A 22,255-nucleotide genomic window follows, 5' to 3' on the forward strand; every position below is an offset into this window, starting at 1 on the left:
TCTTTGAAAAGCTGAGAGTTAACAGTCTGGATTTCTAGAATGAATTCGCTATTCTCTCTCTTCTGTAGATTTAAGACAGATTTTCACTATTACCTTAATTCCACTTTTGGTGATTCAATTTTAAAAGACTTTATGCCTTTGGGGATTAGTGATGTCTCTCAGTGGGGCATGGGAGCCATGAAGACAGTGATAAAACTCAAAACGGGGCGTACCATTGTTGCAAGTTGTAGCAACCTTCACAGAAAAATAATTGCTGCTGCTATCAGATGAATGTTCTTATCATCAATAAAATCACCAACCAGAAATCTCTATTCTGACTTCAAAGCAAATTCAACAGTCTCACCGCAGGGCACTTGCCACATTCATTAATTCAAAGGAAAATGTCTTTTAACATCTTGAATGCATATTTACATCTTATTTTCAATGATTTTTTATTACTTTATAATAAGAGAGAAACATTCTAATATCCAACACACATGGGTTAATACACCGTCCTCTACAAATATCTCATCTAGAAAACAGGCTAATGGTCCTTGAGATTCATGCTACTCATTTCTCTAATTCACTGACTCCATAAAACAATGACTCTGGCAATCACTCTGGGTCTTAATGTTCCTAGAAATAATGTGTAAGCACTTAATGCACGGTGGTGCTACTAAGTATTGACAGAAAGTGTTACAGGCAAGATCAAGTGGCCTCATCAAATGTTAATTACCAAAGTGGGAGCTAAGACAATGTTACCAATTTCAGAGTAAGACATTTTTAACACCATGTGTGTAAAAACAAATGAGCAAATATATCTAGTTCTGGGCAAATATCTACTGCATAAACTGTAGTTTAAGTTATTCAACTCTCAATTAATTTAGGGTCTTACCTAGACCCACAATTTACACATTTATATGAGGCATGAAAGTGCCCCTAGGCTGTGGGGAAAGGTCTGAACACTAGGCCAGCCTATTCTAGCATGAGCCTGGCCTTTGATTATGACAGGCCAAAACACCCAAGAAATCCATTCCATGAATGTGGATAATGTAGCTGGTGAGAGAATCAGGGAATTTATGTAGATGGTATTCCTTATCCTCTATATACCTTAATCCAGTTTCTCAACCTTTATAGACTTCAGGCACCCCTCCATAACTTTTCTGAATTTAGCAGTACCCCATTTAAAAAAAATCAGTCATTGATTAGAACTCGCTTACCAGCCTACTTCCTGCGGCACCCTTAAAAGGATCTCTCTGAAGACTGCAATTCACTGCCCTAATCTGATGGCTTCCAACTGGAAAATAACCTATTTTTGTCATCTCAATTTTATGAATACCCCTTGCATTAACATCAGTAAGAGCTCTGCACATGGACCAGTGCTGACTATTCTGGTTTCACATTTCCCAGGTCCCTAAGAAAGGACTTGTTAGAATCATTCAGTTTAGAGCAGTGTTGTTTCCATTGCTGTTCTAGTCTTTCCAGAATGCAATGTGAATTTTTAAAGGTGCTTCATTTTATAGTAAGTGGGCTCTTATACTTGCAGTCCTCACACAGATTTGCGACCAAACTGGATGTGAAAATATCTTGCTCTATTGAGATGTGAGAAAATGTAAAGTGAATGATGTTAATTTTCAAGATGTTAATTTAATCACAACTTAATACTTATCTATTTGGTAATTAAATAAGCTCTTGATGGCCAGGGGCTGTCTTTTCATTACATAGGTATGCCTGCGCAGTAGGTCTGTCACACTTCTGACTTTGGCCTCTCTGTGCTATTGCAATATTAAACAAATAGCAGCAAGAAGAAAAGCACATTGTAGTGGTTTTCCCTTGCATCAAAAAAATACCATGCACATAACCTTTTGGTGGAAGTGGAAGGTTTTGCAGAGTAGTGTAAATATCAAGTGAACCCAAAGCTCGCAGAATCATATACTGCTGCTTCTCCAGGATCAGTAGCAGATAGGCAGGTAACTTAAGTCATCAAGAACAGCTCTGTGCAAATGATTCCAGGGATAAAATGTTTTGGGGTTTCTACCTCCCTGAGGATCTGGAGAAATGAAACTTGCTTTGTTTGGTGGGCAATGAGATTGTACACAGTGGAATAACAACTCCCCACAACACTGCAAAAAACCCCATAGTCTTCTCTAGCTAGATTCAGGAGATAAGCAAGCTTTCTGGTTGCTTAATAAATCTTTGAAAATATATTGATGCTGAAAGTATTGCATGAAAAGAATATAACATCTACTCTTACTAGTTGTTCCTTCAGATGACTCTGCTTTCTATTGAGTTCTGATAAGCCTATGTAATAAGTCTGAAGATTTCAGTCAGATAACAGGTCTTTAGACTACAAAAGCCTTGAAGAATCATATAATACTCCAATGTGAATGGTACATATTAAAAAGCCTTTTAACTTCTGTTGGTATCTATAAAACAGTTAGTTAATACTACATGCACACATATAGTTTCATAGTTTCTAGGGTCGGAAGGGACCGGGGCAGATCATCTAGTCCGCCCCCCTGCCATGGCAGGAAAGAGTACTGGGGTCAAACGACCCCAGCAAGATGGGGCGACATCCCTTTGGCAAGAGAGCCTGTTATACATATGGGATGGAAAACTGTATCCTGGCACAACACAAAGAAGTAAATATTTAAAGAAAAAGAAACACAACAAAACAAAATGCCTTGCCTTTATATTTCCATGGGTCACTGCCAAGTATCTCTCAGCCTTCTACCCATCTAATGTTTAGTGCACCATATGTTTTTGAAGCCAGCGGATTAAACTCCTCCATGCTTGTGAAGAACATCAGTGCGTTTGTTCTGGCCTCTCTCTCTCTCTCTCTCTCTCTCTCTCTGCATTTGTTGTTAATTTACAAGTTTCTCACATCCCTCTGACAATTTCTGTCAGTGTGTTTACATGTTTTAGATTTCTGATGGAATGTACGTATTGCTTGTAACACCACCCAGGGTCTGGTGCGCATTATCCCCAGGAAGAATGAATGTAGCACAGCCATATTTTAGTGGACATTTGAGAACACAGACTAGGAGCATCTGTGACACATGCTGAGTTCAAAACTCCTTGATACCACAAGTGATGCAAGCCTTCTAATGCCTTCCCCATAAAGAGAGGGAAATCACATAAGATGCACAATCTAAAGCTGTATCTAACACTCAGGGCAAATCCAAACCCATATAACCATCTTTGAGAGATGAGGAACAAGAGACAGGCACGTGTGAGTCCTGATCCTGTCTCTGATACTGGGTTTTTTTAGCCAGTTATTTTACTTTGTGGTGTTCAGCATTCTGTCCTTGAAGAGCTAGAATAAAAAGTATCTGTGCTATACATAAAAACAAAATCTTCAAAACAGTGTTTGAAGGCACAGCTCCCAGTACTATACATTTCTCCTCTCAGGTTCCTGATTTCTAAAATGGGGTTATATTAACTAATACGTGAAACATAAACGCTTCGGTACTCTTAAGTGTGTGTCATTCGTGTTAAGGTTTAATCACTGGATGAAGATGTTGAACAGGGCGGGCCTGAGGACCGAGCCCTGCGGGACCCCACTGACCATGTCCTTCCAGGCCGAGAAGGACCCATCCACTACCACCCTCTGGGTGCGGCTCTCTAGCCAGTTGGCGACCCATTGGACTGTGTGGGTGTCTACGCCACAGTCCCCCAGTTTCCTAATGAGAACGGGGTGAGAGACAGTGTCGAAAGCCTTCCGGAAGTCCAGGAAGACTATATCCACTGCTACCCCTGCATCCAATGATTTAGTGACCTGATCGTAGAAGGCCACCAGGTTGGTCTGACATGACCTGACGCTGATAAACCCGTGCTGGTTGCCCCTGAGCATGCATTTCCCTGCTGGCCCCTCCTGGATGTGTGCCAGAATAATTTTCTCGAACAGCTTGCCCAACTAGGCAATTTGTACAACTAGGCAATTTAAAAAAGAATGTAAAAGGTTACAAGAGTGGTTTATGCTATATTTTAACTAGGGATTCATAGAGAGGGTATTTGGCTTCAGTCCCACATAGTTTTGGATTATAGTTAATGGGTATAATAAGGATGTGTTCAAATTAGACTATGCTAAAGCCTCTTATGCTATTTGTGTGAGAATTTGGATCCAATGGTTGAAACACTATGGGACTGCTCATTTATTAATGCACTTTTGTTATTTAATGCACTTTTGTTAGTGTGCATTAAATTTAGTACCTCTAACGTGAGGTACTAAATAAATGTACATTAGGCTACCCTAATGTTCAGTAGTGAAAGTACGTGCTTTTTTAGTGATGCTTAATGTGTAGTAGCCTATTTTTACTGAGCATTAGCGTATTGGTGCGTTTTTTTACGCAACACTAATATTCAGTCAAATAGAATACTGTATGCTAAAGTGCAATTGTAGACATGCCCACTGTTACCTATTTTCTGCCACGTTGAATGGGGAAAATCTTGTCTTTTGAGATTTCAGTCATCTTTGGCTACAGTGTAATGTGAATTGTCCTGGTCAGTCTTTGTTCCCAAGTGAACTGGACCCTATGCCGTTATAAATCCAACCCTGAACCACATCTGAAAGGCATTTTAATTTCCCTACTCCTTGACACACACACATTCAAAGTTCAGATTCATGTTTTCCTTGTGATCTACTTCTGCATTTAAATGTAACCTGCATGTTTCCTACTACAAGCTCTCAAAGATTGCCTGTCAGACTCAACTGTGCTTCACCATTACATTCTCAGCTAAAATTCAATACTTCCAAATGACTTCTATGAAGAGAGTTATTTCAAGAGGATTTTTCCCCCACATACTATCATTGTTACAGGTAGAGGAGCCTGCACAGAGGCTCCTTCTTGACCTTTCAGAATGTGTAGTGTGTGGCTGGAAACCTGCACTTCTTCACCAAGAGTTATTAATGGATTCTCTATGCATGGAGAAGAATTGTTCAAAAGATACATACAATGCTCTTGTGCCCTTTCCTCCTCACTCAGACACAGCACTGGTGTGCACAAAGCCATACTTCATTATTCATGAGATGCATTTTCTGTCTAAAAACCAGGGGGATTTGGAGCAGTATTGACCTCCGACCTTTCAAATAGCAGAGAAGAATAATTCATAAGGGGTGAAAATGGAAGCAAGATAAGCCATCTGAGACCTAGGCATGATTAGTGTGCCAGTGGGACTTCCTCAGCTGTCTAAGGCAACTCAGTCATGGACAGCTCCTCTGAACCAGTAACCTAATTCAACTCCACTTTTATCACAGGCCTGCAGCGTTACTACATTTTCAATACAAATCCATTTCACAAGCATGTTAGAACACTCCACATGATGGACAGACACTATTACTTTGTAGATGGGAGTTTTTATGTTTAATGGGCTACCCGCAGCATGCAGGCACCAAGCATACTACATGCAAATTCTCCTGCAAATGAAACGAACATCAAGCCAATACTTCTTTCATAGATGCTTTCTTTTCAAAGTATCATGGCTTTCCATGTGCTTTGCTTGTACTATTTTTTTCTAGCTCTTACACTTTGAAGCAGATAATTTTACCTCCAAGGTTTTTCAGTCAATGGAAAGGTGCTTTTAGGCTGCCATTCATTTCCAAACACATTTAAGGCTGTGCAAGAAATCTATAAACAAATAGCAGCTAGTGGAAAGATGCTGAGCTGCTACTCCTTGTATAACAATGAGCATGTTAGTAAAGGCTGAAGCCCTCAATTGCTAGCTTAATGAAGTTTACAAATGCTTTATTATACGGAGTTCCATACTCTGATTTGTCTTGGTGCATCTAAATGTTGAACACGTATAATAGGCACCTTTTAGGAGAAATTAATGGCTTGCAATAATGCAGTGACTCCCAAAAGCCATATCAACACAACATAAGAGGTCTACTGTAAATCAGCACCATGCACAAACTTTTTGCATTCTTGGTAAACTGTAAAGTCTGTTCTTAAAACCATTTTAAACTACTTTTTTTTAATATAGCAATGTTCTGTGTTTGTGGGAAAGGATGTCATACAAGCGATTCTGTAAGAAAGAAAGAAAAGATTGCAATAGAGTATATATTAATCCTAGCAGAGGCAGAAGGGCAAAGTATCTTACATATATTAAACTGAACAAAAAGGTTTTATTTTTTCTTTCTTATAGGAGCACAGAGAATGAACATTGACAAGGTTCCTGGCAATTTCAAAGAGATAATAAATACTCAATAAGCCAAACTCAGGGTATAAATAAAACTCATGGTGTAACAAAGGACAGAATTTAGCTGGACATTTTTATATAGAGCAATACAATTATTATTTCCAGTGTAAAAATATACTTCATTTGAATCAGCTGAATTAGAACAAGCAGAGCCTGAAAATATGATAGAATATGCAGTTCACAGTCTAGATAATTACTTGTACTGCACAGTTAAGTCTAATGTTGGAGCAATTTCTAAAAGGGAGGGAAAGGTGCAGTATTTTTCTGCTGAATACCACAGCAGAGATTATCTATAGGTTTGAGAAAAGATTCCTTTGGTTAGCAAATGCTTTCTTATCAACCAAATTATGACCAGTTCTACCTATATTATTCCTTAAAAATAGCAATTACAGATGTATAAATGCTATCAGAATATGTTCATTAGTGTTTAATATGCCAAATCAAAAATAAAATATAGGGTACTAAAGTTAGCTTTAAAATGACAACTATATTTTCCCAATAAAAAAAAAATCATCAGCTCAGTTTCCTGTTCTCTGATATGCTCAGAGTTGAAGTCATGACACCAGTTTTTGCCGTACACGGCACACCTACATAAGATGTTTACTGCACAGTTGACTATTTAGCTGCACAGTAGATGTCTCAGCATCTACATGTATGTTCCTATTAGGCTGGAGTAAATTAATTTAATCCGCAGCAAGATAGTACTTGTAAATACAGCCAGCCAGAGTAAATACAAGTACTATCATGCTGGGGAGTAAAAAAACTCCACAGCAGTGCATGTATAGATGCTGGAGAGGCTGACTGGGGCATGAGGGTGCTTCAGTGCGGTGGGTGCTTGTTGACTAGTCCCACACTGAAGCTCTCTTGTGTCTGAGCCAGCCCCTTTGCAGCACGCTGAGCCAGGGGGAGCAACCCTGGGCTGGCAGATTGGCCCCCAGGGCCCACTGCCAGCTGGGGCTGCTCCAACCTGGCTCCACATGCTGTGCATGAATAATTCCAGAGCTTATTGCTCCAGAGTTCATTGCTCCCAGGCACATGTTCAAATGGCATACCTAGGAGCAATAAACTCTGAAGCAATGAGTTCCAGAGTTTATTTGTGTAGACATGCCCACATTTGCTGATCTTAATATAAGAGCTACTATTCCATACTCCTTTACTGCATGTGACTGCAGCATTAATTATTGTAAAAGAAGGGAACCCAACCTAGGCTTTATCAGATGGGTGGAGGAAGCACAGGGTTTTAGAGATTTTGGTTTCAAATGAAATTTATTTTGGTAGTTATAAGGAAAATAGACACATGGGATGCCTATAAATGCATGTTGAGGCTGCTCTGATGCACTGTAATTACAATGCATTGGAGCAGACTGGATTAATCAAGTCTATCGGACCGTGGTAATTACTGTGCTCCAGCAGCCTCCAGCGTCACGTGTATCAGCCCCCCACACTAAAAAATGGCAACAGGGGTGCTTTAACTAAAGCTCGTTTGTTCAACGAACTTTAGTTAAAGCACCCCTGCTGCCATTTTTCAGTGCCAGGACACTGATACACTTGACACTTTAGACCCCTCCCGCTTCCTGGAGCATGTGTATAAACTTATTACTATCTCAGGTGAATTGGGGACCCGCTTCACATCTGAAGAAAGACAGGTGGAAATAAGGGAAGTTCTAGTGTTGCCAACTATTATGATTTTATCTTGAGTTTTGAGATACTTGGTGGTTTGCTGAAAGGCCTAGTTCTCACAGTCATGTGATTACATGAGGATGACAACTGAACTTATTTGTAAAAAGATTTAGGTTTCTAGAAAAATTTGAACATATGAATAAGTCCCCCAAATGAGAAAGCAAATGTAAAAACCTCAAAACAGTTTTTAATTTTGTTTTGTATTTTAAATTCATTGTTTGTAAGTAAATCTCAAGATTTTGGAGGACCTCCTTCAAGGTCTCTGAATGCTTGTGGACTTTTGGAGGCCTGGACTCCTTGATTGCTAATTGCCTAGTAGTCTTTCCTGTGCCTCCAGCAGGATTTCACCAATAGATTTTCAATCTCAGGAATACACTGTTTGCTGTCCAATCCCCACTCTATTCCAACCTAAGTCAAAAGGTTCTCTCCCCAAACTGTCACACAGGGTCTGTAGAGACCATGTCCATGACTTTCCCACCTCTTCCCTGTCTCTCCCAGCAATCCGTACAGGCCATGGCGCTAGTTGTGCCTAAGCACATACTTAAGCATTGGTTACACTGGGTCTACAGCCTGCCTTCTGCTACTGCAGAAGAACGAGAAGATTTACCCTCATGTACCATGTCCACACATGGAAGGACATGTGGTTTGTGGTGCCACAAACTGCACACCTTACATATTCAATCAGCCGCCACACTACTAATTTGCAGCATGGGATTTCCCCGATACATAAAGTGGGGCAAAGCACATGAAAGAAGTGTTTGCCCAGACAAATGAGGAGATGGGGGAGCAGGTAGCCCAGGGCTTCCTGCACCCCTGTCTCCACACACTGCAGAGTCCCTGCACTGAGGCACACTGCCCCACCCAGCCACTCCACAGTGTGCCTTGAGATGGAGGAGCAGGCAGTTCCTGGGCTGGCTGTTCCTCTGTCTCCACATACCACTCCATGGCTGGCTGGGGTACAGGGTGCCTCAGTGAAGGGATGCCTACTAGCTAGCCCCACATTGAGGCACCCTGTGCCCCAACCAGCCCTCCCCGCAGCACATGGAACCAGACTGGGAGCTGGGAAGAGCTGAGCAGTTTGCCTGAAGCAGGACAAATTCTCTCTCAACAAAGCGCACGTGCAGGGGTGTGCACTGCGGCACACAGTAGAAGCACAAATGCTGCTACTATTTGTACTGCTGAAAGCACATACCCCTGCTCATCTGGATGTGGTCACATGGGTAGAGTTTGATATCCTTAATCACAAAGTTGGACCCCTCGCTCTCCATAGTCCCAGTAAAGTCACATAGAAGACTGGCGGAGTGAGAGGATGGGAACCTGTCCCTCAGTGATTTGGGAGCTTTAATATTTAGTGTCATGTTAAAGGCTAAAAGTGTTTCTGTAGTGTCTAGGTCCTACTGTGACCACTGACCAGAATGAAATTATATCGACCAATTTTACTAAAACAGGGTAAGACAGAGATGAACTCTGGCTTGTTAGCTTAGGATAAACCTCTGTATTATTTAACAAAATGGATGCAGGAGCTGCATTTTGGTTTATTTACAGGAATATTACAGCTTTTTGTTCTTAAACATGTCATTTAATGATATAAGAATGTGCATGTGACTTATTTGAGAAGTCAGGGTCCCTGTGCCAGGCTTAGAATTTATTGTTATTCTACCGGCACAGATGCTGCTGCTTAACACATTGCAGGGGCCATAATCTCACCTCCATTTGGCAGCCTATAAGTGAACAGAACAGACAGAAATTACAGTCAAAAGGTTCTAGAAAGGTCAGGTGAAGGGCAAATGCAGCTTCCTGGCATGTCACTGCACTATGTATCCACCTCTGTTCCTTCTCAGTGTAAGCAATGGGCCGGCTGGGCAGCCAGCTGAATTGGAAGACAGAAATCAGTGGATGCTCTGCCACCTGTCTGCTTCCCATAAAACAAGAGTTTAAACTCTTGCTGATACATGGATATTAGCACCGCTCAGAGAAGTGCTGCCTTTCCTAGAGCACTTTCAAACTTGCACTTACACGGACAGGGTGACACAGCCAATGGCACTAAGGCATATGAATGAAACACCCCAGCAGCATAGATGGGGAAGGCAGGGGCAGGGACAATGTGAGCATATACGCCAGGTTCACGTGGCTTCCTACACCTGATGATCTGTGACCCAGGTGTACACAGCAGGACCTGGGTCAGATTTAGAGGTGATGCATATGAAAGTCTCCCCTGCATTCAGCCTTCTTCAGACCTCCTTAAGGTGCAGACATAATATATTAACTATGAAGTGAATTGGCTTCACTCCATAGTAGACGTATGGAGTAGACACACGATCCACAGTGTTATATCACAGTAGCATAACTGAGGGAGTAACCAGTGCAGCAGCTGCAGGTGTCTCCTTTGCGGTGGGCGGCAGGGTGGGGGCAGGGGAAGAGTACCTGTTGTCCCAGCAGCATGCCACAATTGGCACAACAGGAGCCAGTGCTGCCCTGAGTGCCAAGCTGCACTGTTACACCTTTGTTACATCAAGGAAAGTGAGGATGAAGTTACCCCTCAAGGTAAGGAGAAACTACGTGCAAGGTACATTGGTGTACCAGTCATATGCATCCCACTAGCCAAGTTCAACCCAGTGTAGCCATTTGCTCAAATGAAAATTGGCTGTCCACCACTTAGTGGCCAGGCACTTATATAGCACCTGTATGGGCAGCCAGCTAGGAAGAACTGGTTGTGCCTCCACTTCTTCCTACAGAACAAACAAGCCATGGAGCAGAGTACTGGATGATCACTACAGAGTAATCTGTGCTGTGCTTCTGCAGCCTCACTCTAGTGTCATTTAAGGGAAAGCTAATCTGAAATTACTGGCACCCCAAGGATGGTATAAAAATGAGAGTAGGTTGGTAGCTATACATTTACATCCATGTAATCTAAAAATGGACAGAGTGATCATTCAGAAACTTTCCTGAAGGTGGGTGGAGGAATTGTGCCCTGGCTGACAATCCTGTTTGCCAAGCTTTATCCTACAAATAATTTTTACAGCACAGTTTGAAATCTCCCAAAATGTGGGGTTGCCAGAGAAATCAGGACAGACCCTTACCCACACTTATCACCTACACAATTTATATAAAAAACACAGCAGTCAGAATAGTTGTCACTGGGGAAAGGGCAGTAAACAACAAAATGCTGTGCATAATATGTAATTATGCATAAAACACATCCATTTGTTTTGCTAACGTGTAGGTCACTGTGATAGTACAGATATAATAAATAGCATTATGTATTGGATCTCATCCTGGTCTCAGCTCAGCGTAATGGTTAATTTGTGTGTTTTTACCTGGGCTGGAGCACTGGATGAAAGATGAGTCAAGTCTCCGATTCTGGCAGCAGCGCGAGGATCACTAGAGCTGATCAAGACAGGAGCGCTGATTTCCATGGAGTGCCTGTTATTCAGGGCCTGGGAGGACTTGTGTGTCATGCTGAGAGCTGTGAAAGAGTGGCGCTTCTTGGCATTCTTCTTGCCGTCAATATGCCGCTGGATGGCACTGACTGCTCCGGTATTGTTTAAAGTAGAGCACTGGGTCAAATTTACAGCTGTGCTGGTGTCAGATGGCAAGGGGACATCACAGCCAGATGCTGCAGCTAAGCACGTCTTGTCCATCTCAATAAGCTGCTTAGCCGATTCATTGAGCTAAGTGCAGAAAGGCAGGAAGGGGGAAAAAAAAAGAAGGGAAGAACATTAAAAGCTGTCACATCTTGCCTATGAGTTGGTGAATTCAAATTCTGCACTCATGTGAGAGGCAGTGGGACTTCGTTTACAAAAGCACATACATTGGGCATATGCCTAGTGAAGTCAATGGGGCTGTACTGTGAACTTGAGAAATTTTTCTTTAAGTACTGGCAATTACCAATAACATTTTTTTTTATTGCATTTGCCTGCCAGATAAGTTAGTGCAAGCTGGAAAAGACAGAATGCTTTACTTTTTGAGGCAGCAGCCAGCTTTCAGCTCACCAGGGTTCTACAGCATGAACAGTATAGTATTTGTCTGGTTGAAGGGGAATATCCAAAAATAAAATAAAAATTCAAGAAAGTAACTTATATCCACAGCAGGGAAGAGATGCCACAGGGTAAGAATTCAGATCAGTTGGTCTACAAGCAGACAGTCAAAAAGGGAGCACCCAAAGCTACAGTGCATTTTTCAGGCTGTGACTAAGTAACATGTTCAAGACTTCATAGGGAACCAGTGTCAGAGCCAAGATAAGAACTCTGGAGTTTTCTCATCTCCTAGTTCTAGACACAGTTCAGCATGCTAGATTTCTTTCTACTGGACAATGCCCCTTTCAGCTCAACTTCTAGGGGACTAATGTCTGGCTAAGTTTAACACCACCACTGGTGTTTAATAAATATACTATTTTATTCTAGTGGCAGGGGATGTAGAGGCCCAAGTAAAGGTTGTCAGAATTCATTAGCCACAGTGTGGCTATGGAGAGCATGCTAACATTTCCATTATACTGCCTCACTTTTCCCAGCATCATCATTAATAATATATGTGCCTGAGGTTTGCCAGGTAGAGTCCCAGTCCAGAAGCATTTCTTCCAAAATCTCTCTAATGTTTTTTCTTGCATTTCTAACATAACTAATGTATTTATCTTGATATGAGAATAAAGCAAAGGCTAGGCTATTTTTAAACATTGTCACTTCAACTGAACAGTCACAGGGAGGCATCTTTCTGGCTTGTACAGGAAGGGCTATTTGTTCTCAAAGCTTAAGAAAGCAATAAATAGAAAACATTAAAAATGACTCCAAGGACTCTCTCCAAGTGTTTGAAATTTAGCGTGCAGTTTATGGAGAAAGTAAGATACTGCAAAGTCAATTCTCAACTAACTGCTCGTGATCAATTTAACACCCTGGTCCTAAGAAATGCAGAAAATGTGAAGTGTGGAGCATCCATTGCTCTAAAGTTTCTGATTTCCCAGATATTATAATTTGGGTAAGAAAGAGCTTTTTGTACATATCTGAACAGTCTCTGGACCTAGATAAATGACACTATTCACAGTTCTATGAGGTACATTCTGAATCAATCAGCTTTTTCCTCACAAAACTCACTGACAACAGATTTATTGTTCAAAGTGTACAGAGAGCTGGTGAGAAAGGTGTTGTACAGCCAACCAACCTTTCTATTAAACCAGAATACCATGCAATAAGCTTTCATATTTAATGAACATAAGCAATACAGGAAAATAATACCTAAAGCCAAAGGCTGAGACAAACCAAATACACTAAATATTATATAGGATAAAATGATTATGATGATTATTATATATATTATGGTAGCATCCAAAAGGTCCAGACAAGCATGGGGTCTGCTTGGCTGCATAAACATACTGAAAGACAAAGGTCTGCAGGGCAGGGATTAAGGATTCAATTTAAAAACAAGATGCAACAAGTGAGAGGAACGTACAATGAGGGTAATGGTGATGAGATCATGCTGTTGAACAGCTTGATGGCTCCAAATTGCTGCGACAATGTTTTAAAATATAAATAAGTAAATAAATAAATAATGCCAGCACTTTCCCCACAAGTCCACATAAGTCCTCTGGACTTCCGTCTCCAGTTTACAGAACGTAATTTCTAAATAGGAGGTGATGAATATGCTAGTATCTAGAAAATAAACATCAACATGCTGTAATCCTTCATTCACTGACAGGCTCTACCAGTCAACCAATAACCTCCAATTAGTGATGTTCTGCTACTGACAGTGCCGGGAATAGCTGCTGGGAGTCACTGATACTGTTCAATTAGAAGGCCATTTTCTCAGCTGCACTCTTCAATATGGGACCGTTATGGGAGCCAGCACAGTGTACTGCACCTGCCAATTTTTGCCTATAACAGCTGATCCCATTGCAGATTCTTCAAGAATGTCCATTATTTCCCACTTCATCATGTTCTAAATTGAAACAACCTAATATTTGCCAGCAGGCTCCAAGTTGCAAGGAAACCAGATGGCTCTCCTCCCTTAAGGTGTTCCAGCTCTGCTTACCCAATCAATGAAGATATCCCAAATGAATCATTTGAAAATGTAAAGGAGGACTAGGGAAACTCCACCATAATTTATTATGAGATGCAAAAGTCTCTTTTCTGCAGAAGAACCTGATGAAATAAATTTGCTAGTATCAAACTGGATAAGAATATCTGCAAAGAGCTTCACAAAGCACTGGGACTTCGTGATTTAGCAGCCATGTCCCATGTGGAGAGAAACCCTCCTGCTCTTTAAATCACAACTTGAACTACGATTCCATTTGTAATATCCAGTTTATAAATCCCACTGGTTGTCATCAAATATGACTGTGAAGAAGACCTTTGTCATACAAGAAAACTCGTTTTTTACAAAGCAAAATCACCACAAATATGATGATGAGATTGCTAACATAAAGGGCTATGTAATTTATAACTTCATAGCAGTATAAGTCAAAAAAATCACTCTGTATTTTGTTGCATTGTGTAAGCCAAAAAAGAAAGCAAAAATCCCCCTCAAACCAACCAATAGATCTAGGCAGGTAATAAAGAAATACACTAATAGACTAACACTCAAAGCATTGGGCTTGGCAAGATAAAATTGTTGGAAATATTTTATAAGGCAAAAAAATCAATAGTATTATAGCTGCAACACTTCGTTGCAATGATCAAGCTCAGTAATTCTGGCCATGGGTCCATGCTTCATAAATGCAGTAGGGCCAGACAAAAATGTCTTGCTGCCTAAACAGAAAAAATGAATTTCTCTTTGTGTATGCCTTACACAGCTCTTTTTTAAAAAAAACCATGATTACAACACTGAAAATGTAAATTCATTACCATCTTCTGCTCATCTCTAGAAAAGAAATGTTATTTTGTAGAAGCAATTCTTAATGGAGAGTTCTTTGATATCCAGGAGCTCTGATCCACAGACTCTCCCAGGATTTGAACATTTCTGGGACCTTGTGGATTTTCCACAATTTACTGAACTGTTTATTTCAGGATTTCCACTTTCAAGCACCTTGCTGATGTAAGATAAAGACGACCAAAGCCAAAGCCCTGGCCCTGTTAACTCAGTGGCAAAACAATTATTTTTTTCAGTGGGGTCAGGATTTCCTTCCAAAGGGAAATAATGTATTGAGTAGGGCCATCGTAGGGAACTCAGTATGGACTGAACCCTACAAGCTGCCAAGTAATCTTATGCATTAGGTCAATTAATGATATGCTGAGCTTCAAGCCTGTGAAGAGTCCCACTGTTCAGCGCCAGAGTACTCAGCCCCTTGGAGAGGATTCTGTCAGGGTCGCTGTGAATCATAAAACCACTTTTATGGAGAGACTGATGAGAGTAGATCTATTAGCTGACTTTGGGGTAGTGCATGGCTAAGTTAACTACACACCAACTTAAGCTTGTAAAGCTACCATCTCTCTTCCCCGTGACAGAATTCCCACACTTGCAGAAAATGCACGGGTAACTGGGCATTGCTTTGACTAGCTTCATCTGTGAAGAGAGCATATCCTTAGATTAAGCTAGCTCTCTGCCCTCTTCAGTATCTGCCTCACTTCTGAACACATTTTCCCCTCAAAAGAGACAGTAATCAAGATCCAATTCATTTCAAAAGCTGCTGACCTTGGTCTGAGCCACACTTCTCACCTATCCACCATCCAAACTATCATGCCTTTGGCCCCTGGCCGAAAACAGTCCATAACCAAGCCATATAAAAAGAACCAGATGAGGATTTCCCTCTCCCTCCCCCACTTCTTTCTGGCTTTTAACTATGATTACTTTAGATATTCTACTTGAGCCTTTACCATCTGGACCACAAACGTACATGCATTAAGCTGGATCACTCCGAACTTCTCTGCTGCCAAAATTATTGTTTTATTAGTCTCTGGATAAACTTGACTGTTCTGCAGAATACATTACAATGATTTTCTCTCTTTCTCCCACCTCTTCTTCCACCCCAACACGTTTCACTCTGATATGCATGTGTTAAGAAAGGAATGGACAGAAACAGCATGAGCAGGTTTCTCTATTAAAGATAAAGTGATACAAGACTTTGGGCTGGATTGTGATTTGCAAGAAGTGGAAGTACTTCTGCAGGAAAACAATGTTTCATGCTTACTGTGCATGCCTTCCCTTGTAAGAAAAACCTTACATATAGGACTAAGAACCCCCCATCTCCCTGTCTGAACTAATGGACCTGGGGTCTAGCTATGAAGGATCACACACCCAATTAAATCCTTCACCAAGTAGATGGGAACGAGAATGAGGGAAGAATTACTTCCTTGCCAGACTGCATCATAATTTGCTGTTGGTATAGATCTGTATAAAATTACTATGTCACAGAGAATGGAGGAAATAGAAGCGGCACTGGAATAAAGGACAGGCTTGAACTAGAGACTATTGCAGGCATGGTAATGTCATCTAGGGGTGTAGGTTTTTATGGCATTTCCATACCAGCAAAAGCCACAGCATGGATGCAGTTATGCCACTAAAAAGATGCGTTTGTCAGGACAGCTTCTTTTAGTCAGAGAATCAGAATAAAAACCAGGGTAAATCAAGAAGTGGAAGGAGTTCTGCAGAAAAGCAGTGTTTCGTGCTTTCTACGTGTGTCTCCTGTAAGAAAGAGTTACCAACTGAACACGAGGGATGCTGGTGATCAGATGCAGATATAAACAAACAAATGTAGGTCGTGTTAACTCCATGGTTCATTAGAAACAGAAATGGGAAAATAAATCAGTGTTTCCCAAAGAAAAAAGAAAGATAATTTAGTATGGAAAGAAATATTGAACTCAACATTTTAAGTGGTACTACAGCAGGGTAAAAAATAAAATTAAAACCAATAATAATATTCCATCAAAATGTCCCTCTGAGAAAGTTAAAAATGTGTATACCCAGACACTGCTAATTTTTATATTTTACAGTTCATAAACACTAAGAAGATTAAACACACTAGTATTTTATGCCTTGCAGAGACTTTGGTAAATTGTAGTGCCATGGCTGATTTTCTGATTAAAATAAACAGTCTGAATTTATTACAGTGCTTTCAGTTCAGACAAGGTGCTTGTAGAAAATATTAGGTCCTATCCTCTCATTAAATTGGTTTCACTAATAGTATTATTTATGCTGTGAAGCATGGTGAGTTGATTCAATGATAAAGAGTGTAACTGCATGAACTATTTCTGCTTTTGGCATACTAAGATCAGCATTTTTTGAAGTTTTCTTAACATTCTCATTTTGGAAAACTAAACCTAAATACACACCCTAAAGTGAAAAAGGAAACTTCTTTTTAAGCCATCTAAACTTTCCACCAAAGAGTGCATCTACGCGAGATGCTTTACTGCTCATTAGACTGATCTAAAATGTAGACTAATCTAATACATAGTAAAGCATCACCGTCTACACGTGCATAGCAATTACTGCACAGTATATTAGTTTAATACACTGTTTTCTAGTACCTGTAGATACAGATACTAGAAAAATGGCATATTAACTGATGTGCCATACTGCACGTGTAGACGCTGATTTGGAGCAAATTGCTCTGTCAACCTAGGCAGTAAGGGGTCACTGGGGGTGGGAACAGCTGTCTCGGCTCAGGCAGATGCTACCTGCCAGCCACATGGAGATCGGGAGGATGGGTCCCGATCTCCACTGGGCAGGCAGGCAGCTGCCCAGCAGCCAGGACAGCTGTCCCAGCCACATGGAAATTGGGACAAGTTCCAATCTCCACGTAGCTGGCAAGCAGTGTCCTGCCAAGCTGGGACAGCTATCCCCACCCATTGTGGCCCCCTGCTCCTAGGCTGACCGGGAGCAATTTGCTCCTGGTCAGCGTCTAAACATGCAGTACTAGGCATTAATTAATGAGCCATTTTTCTAGTACCTGTAATGGCACATTAGACCAATATATTGTGCAGTAACTGCTGCACACATGTAGACAGTGATGCTTTATTGCACATTTGATTAGTCTAATGTGCATTAAAGTGTCTCATGTAGACGCACCCAGTGAATCCATAATTACAGCCATAGTAAAGGATTGTAAAAGAAATTAACACAACTGCTACAGAACAGATCTCAGGTCTTACAAATAGGTAGATAAAGGACAAAATATACATTTAAAGTTATATTTAATGCATGCATTTTGGATCTCCTCCTTTTATTTGTCAATAGTGAATAGAAACATCTCTAGAAAGCTCCTCAATTTGCTTAAGAGTTGTTTGAATGCACTGGATGCTAGTTAAAAATTGTTACAGCAAATGTCAGTTTATATACTCTTTCTTCTTTTGCAGATGGAGACAAAGGAGGATTATAATGAAAACAAAAGAGTATTCAATAGATCTCAGAGTTAATCTCTGTAACAATCAACTGTTGCATTTCTTAATTTATTGCAAAGGAAGGGCTTGCAAATAAAGAACAGATTTTCTTGTAAGTGGTTTATCCACCACAGAAGACAACACTCCAACAACAACCCAGTCTGATTCAGAGCAGATTTACTTTCTGCAGACTGAAGATGAAAAGAGCACAGTACATGGACAGCACTGCCACATGGGCAACATGTACATGTCTGTGCATACCCAGTGTCAGCATAAAATACACTGCATTTACCTAAATCCTGGCCCTGAATTTAAGATGACACCCCAAAAATTAGATTTCATACCTGGAAAATTTATAAACATGTTATATTTTCCAGTTACAGAATCTAATTATTGGAGGGTTGTCTTATAGCCAGAGCCACAACCGAGGGTAAGCAGCAACAGGAGGGCAGAGGGTGGGGGGAAACAGGAGGCCTGACCCTCATCAATTGTTCCCTGCTACTTGTCTCCCATTCCCCGCTCTGCTTGCCTCCCCTGACTGCCCCCACTGCTTCTTACCCTCAATGGTGGCTCCAGCTCTGGCCCCGCTCCAGCCCAGGGCAGGGAGCACACAGTTGTTCTGGTCCCTGCCTGGTCAGGCAGCAGCAGCTGTGGCAGTGACAGCCCCAGCCCTGGCAGCCCCAGCTGGAGCTGAAGCTGAAGCCAGAGCTGGAGCCATCGCAACCACTGCTGCCTGGCTAGGCAGGGGCCCAAGCCACCATGTGCTCCATGTCCTGGGCTGAAGTAGGGCCAGAGCCAGTCTTGTTGATCAAGGTACGCATTGGCAGAGTGACAGGAAGGTGGCAAAGGCTGCAGGGAGCAGATGGGAGTGGAGTCAGCTACTGCAGGTGCAGCTCCAACTTCAACCCAGAGCCCAGGCTGGGGACAGAGCTGGATCCACTGCCTTGCCCCTAACCCCCCCTCCCACCCCCACACACTTTGTCCTTGAATCCAAGATGAGGGGCTTCCCCCTTATATGTTGAAAAAAACCTCCTCATCTTGGATTTGAGTAAAAAGGGTACTTTGCTAGGGCATGCTGAAATCCCTATACATTGTATGCTTTCCTAGCTAAGATACAGGTTTCACACTCTCTAAAAGTCTGCTAAAGAGATAACCAAGCTGTCAAAGGAGGAAGATAAATCCCCTGGACATACAGTTCTCCAATAGTTAGCCTATATATTTTTTTAAACAGACCTCCTGATCATGCCAGATGTATACAAACTTAAAAACATTTTTGGGGAAAATATGTTTAATTCTGTTTCTTGAAAGACAGAATATATTTAATAAGGTATTTTCCTGTTTAACAAGATCTTTATCATTTAGCTGCAGTATCATTTCTAAGTCACTGTGAGAACAAAAGAATGGAAATTTTGGGAAACCAAATATTAGGACATGCTTGGAAAAGTTGCCAGCACTTTTTGCAAAATTCAAAAAGCGGCAGCAGAAGTAAACACTAACCTCTGGGTGGGGAATTGGGAATTCTTTTCCCTCCCACCCCAGGCATAGGAGGGAAAGACGTTCACATTGAAATGGGACACACACATAGCTTGGAAAACTGGTTAAGATGTGAATTAGGTTGTAACGACTGATCTGGAGCAAATAATAACTGGTCACCTTTTGCAAACAAAATCTAAATTGATATCTGCATTACTAAGCACAAAAAAAACAATCTCACTATGAAAATTAAGGAACCCATAAAAAGTACATTTTTTCCTTTTTTTCCTCTACCCCTTTCTGGAAAAAATCAAGCTATGCAGCTTCCATTCTTCAAGTAAACTGACTAGGTGTCTCATTGATGAGGTGAGCCGGGGCTCATGAAAGATTATGCTATATATCTCTGATTTAGTCAATCTATATAGTGCAAATTTGCTCTGCCTTCTGCCTGACTACAGTCTACCACAGCTAACCATTGACCTCTCTTTAGTTTCTCACTGACATGTTATCTGCAGATGCATGCACCTCAGAAGAATATATTATTAGTTAATTCAACTGATTCCAATAGAAATGAAACCAAGTACAGTCTTCATGTCACGAACACTGGCTGAATCCTGCCCCATTAAAAACAAAAACCAGAAAAATAAACCTGAAAAAAGTTTTGCCCCAAATTTATGGATGAGATTCTTGTATCTCTGAATTCAGTGGCAGCAGGATTGGGCTTCATATAGCTTTCTATTTCAGGATATTATCTAACAGAACTAGTAGGGAATTTCTGACTAAACATTTTGTTCATCAGAAAATGCAGAGCCTTCAAATCCAAAACTTTCCTGTGAAGCGTGCCAGGTTTGATAATACTTGAAGAATGCTGTGCACTTGAAAGCTTGTCTCAATTTATTCCAGCACTGCAGTTGGTCCAATGAAAGATATGAACCACAAAAATCCTTGCCTCTTGCATATTTCCTGAACCATCATGGCTATAGCATCACTCCACCACTACCTCTTTCATCAGGAAACAATTTTTCAGATTAAGATGGGAAGAGGGGATCACATAAGAATCCCTAAGAGCCCAGTTATTCGGGAACTCAACTGTGACTGGGGCCCAGATTCAGGAACTTGAAGCAGCATCTCTCCCATCCATTACAGGCAAATGCCCTAATCACCTGGTGACTGATTTTTTTGGGTGGTGCCATCTCGCTCACTCTCATTCTCCCCACTTGTTCATGAAAGTATCTTTGAAGTTTCCCTGGAGGAAGAAATAAAGGACAATTAACTGCTCCAAATGCTTATTTTACTGCTTTCACTTCAGAGACTAGTGACAGGAGTGTCCCAGGTAAAAACAGGTCTCTTCATCTTAGATTTCATTTGCTTCCCCTGTTGAGAGCTTAAGCAGTTGGCACTTCTCTTGCCCTTGGGAGAAATCTCCCTGAAGCTGTTAGTGTTACTAAAGCTGTTACCAGGGTTCGAATTACACTTTGACTCCTAGGGGATCTGCAAAAAAAAAAAAAAAAAAAAAAAGGGTTGCTTATCATGATGCCATAATAAAATTGGAGACTTCCCCAGGGTATGATTTTCAAATCTTATAGGGGAGCTCTTGTCTCTTATGGGGGGGAGATCCAAGCTCCCCTGTAATTCAAACCCTGGCTGTTACTAAAGAGTAACAGAAGCCAAGCACTTGCTCAGTATACTTTCTCCCAGGTTGTAAGGCATGATGAGGAAAGTATGCCCAAAGTGAAATTTACTCCAATGGCTGACTTGCAATACCCTGCCTGTGCCTTTCCTGATTTATCACAAACTTTCCAAAATAAATTGTATTCTAAAGTAAAATAATTCTCTTTAACATTTCCTACTGAACAGTTTCAGTTTTGTCTAAATGGGCTGGAGAACTTCCAAGCCACGTCTGTAATAAGATGCTTGCTTGACCCTTATTTACATGGCATCTTACACTGAGGTAGTTCTAGACACTGTAGGCTCAAAATGAATGATACTGCACCAGATTCCATGTAAATAAGGGTCAAGCAAGCATCCTATTATTAAATGGCAGAACTAACAGTAAATCAAGGAAAGACTGTGGGGGACGGAGGAGTTGCCACATTACCCTCACCTTCTCATTTAGAGGTAATGCAATGCATAGAACATGGACCACTGTCAGTACCTTTAACAGAATTTCACTAGAGAACATAGAACGGGGAGAGATTACCAAAGAGGAGTATACCTCCTCTGCTCGCGCTTGTAGGGAGGCAGTTAGATGGGCCAAAGCTACCATGGAGCTGAGGATGGCATCCCAAGTTAAGGATAACAAGAAATTGTTTTTTAGCTATATAGGGAGTAAAAGGAAGGCCCAGGGTGGAATAGGACCCCTGCTAAATGGGCAGAAGCAATTGGTGACAGACAGGGGGGACAAGGCTGAACTCCTCAACGAGTTCTTTGCCTCAGTGTTCCTGAGTGAGGGGCTCGACAAGTCTCTCACTGGGATTGTAGAGAGGCAGCAGCAGGGCACCAGACTACCATGCGTAGACCCTGAGATGGTGCAGAGTCACTTGGAGGAACTGGATGCGTTTAAGTCGGCAGGCCTGGATGAGCTCCATCCGAGGGTACTGAAGCACTGGCTGACGTCATTG

At 41.3% G+C, this 22,255-nt stretch overlaps 1 protein-coding gene across 2 annotated transcripts in view; it reads right to left on the reverse strand.

Moving 5' to 3' along the window:
* The window catches only part of SH3RF3 (SH3 domain containing ring finger 3), a 316,210-nt gene that overhangs the window by 74,969 nt on the left and 218,986 nt on the right, over window positions 1-22,255 (reverse strand). Inside the window, exons 2-3 of one of the 2 annotated variants that reach the window (XM_025215185.1) lie at window positions 20,798-20,880; window positions 11,175-11,528 (exon numbers count right to left, since the gene is read on the reverse strand). In XM_025215185.1, coding sequence (XP_025070970.1) covers window positions 11,175-11,528; window positions 20,798-20,842 — 399 coding nt within the window. In that variant the 5' untranslated portion in view covers window positions 20,843-20,880. The remainder of the gene's footprint in view (window positions 1-11,174; window positions 11,529-20,797; window positions 20,881-22,255) is intronic. The other variant, XM_025215184.1, reaches the window with a different exon arrangement.

This window comes from Alligator sinensis, unplaced genomic scaffold (genome assembly GCF_000455745.1).
Source record: "Alligator sinensis unplaced genomic scaffold, ASM45574v1 scaffold1463_1, whole genome shotgun sequence".
Lineage (NCBI taxonomy): Eukaryota > Metazoa > Chordata > Crocodylia > Alligatoridae > Alligator > Alligator sinensis.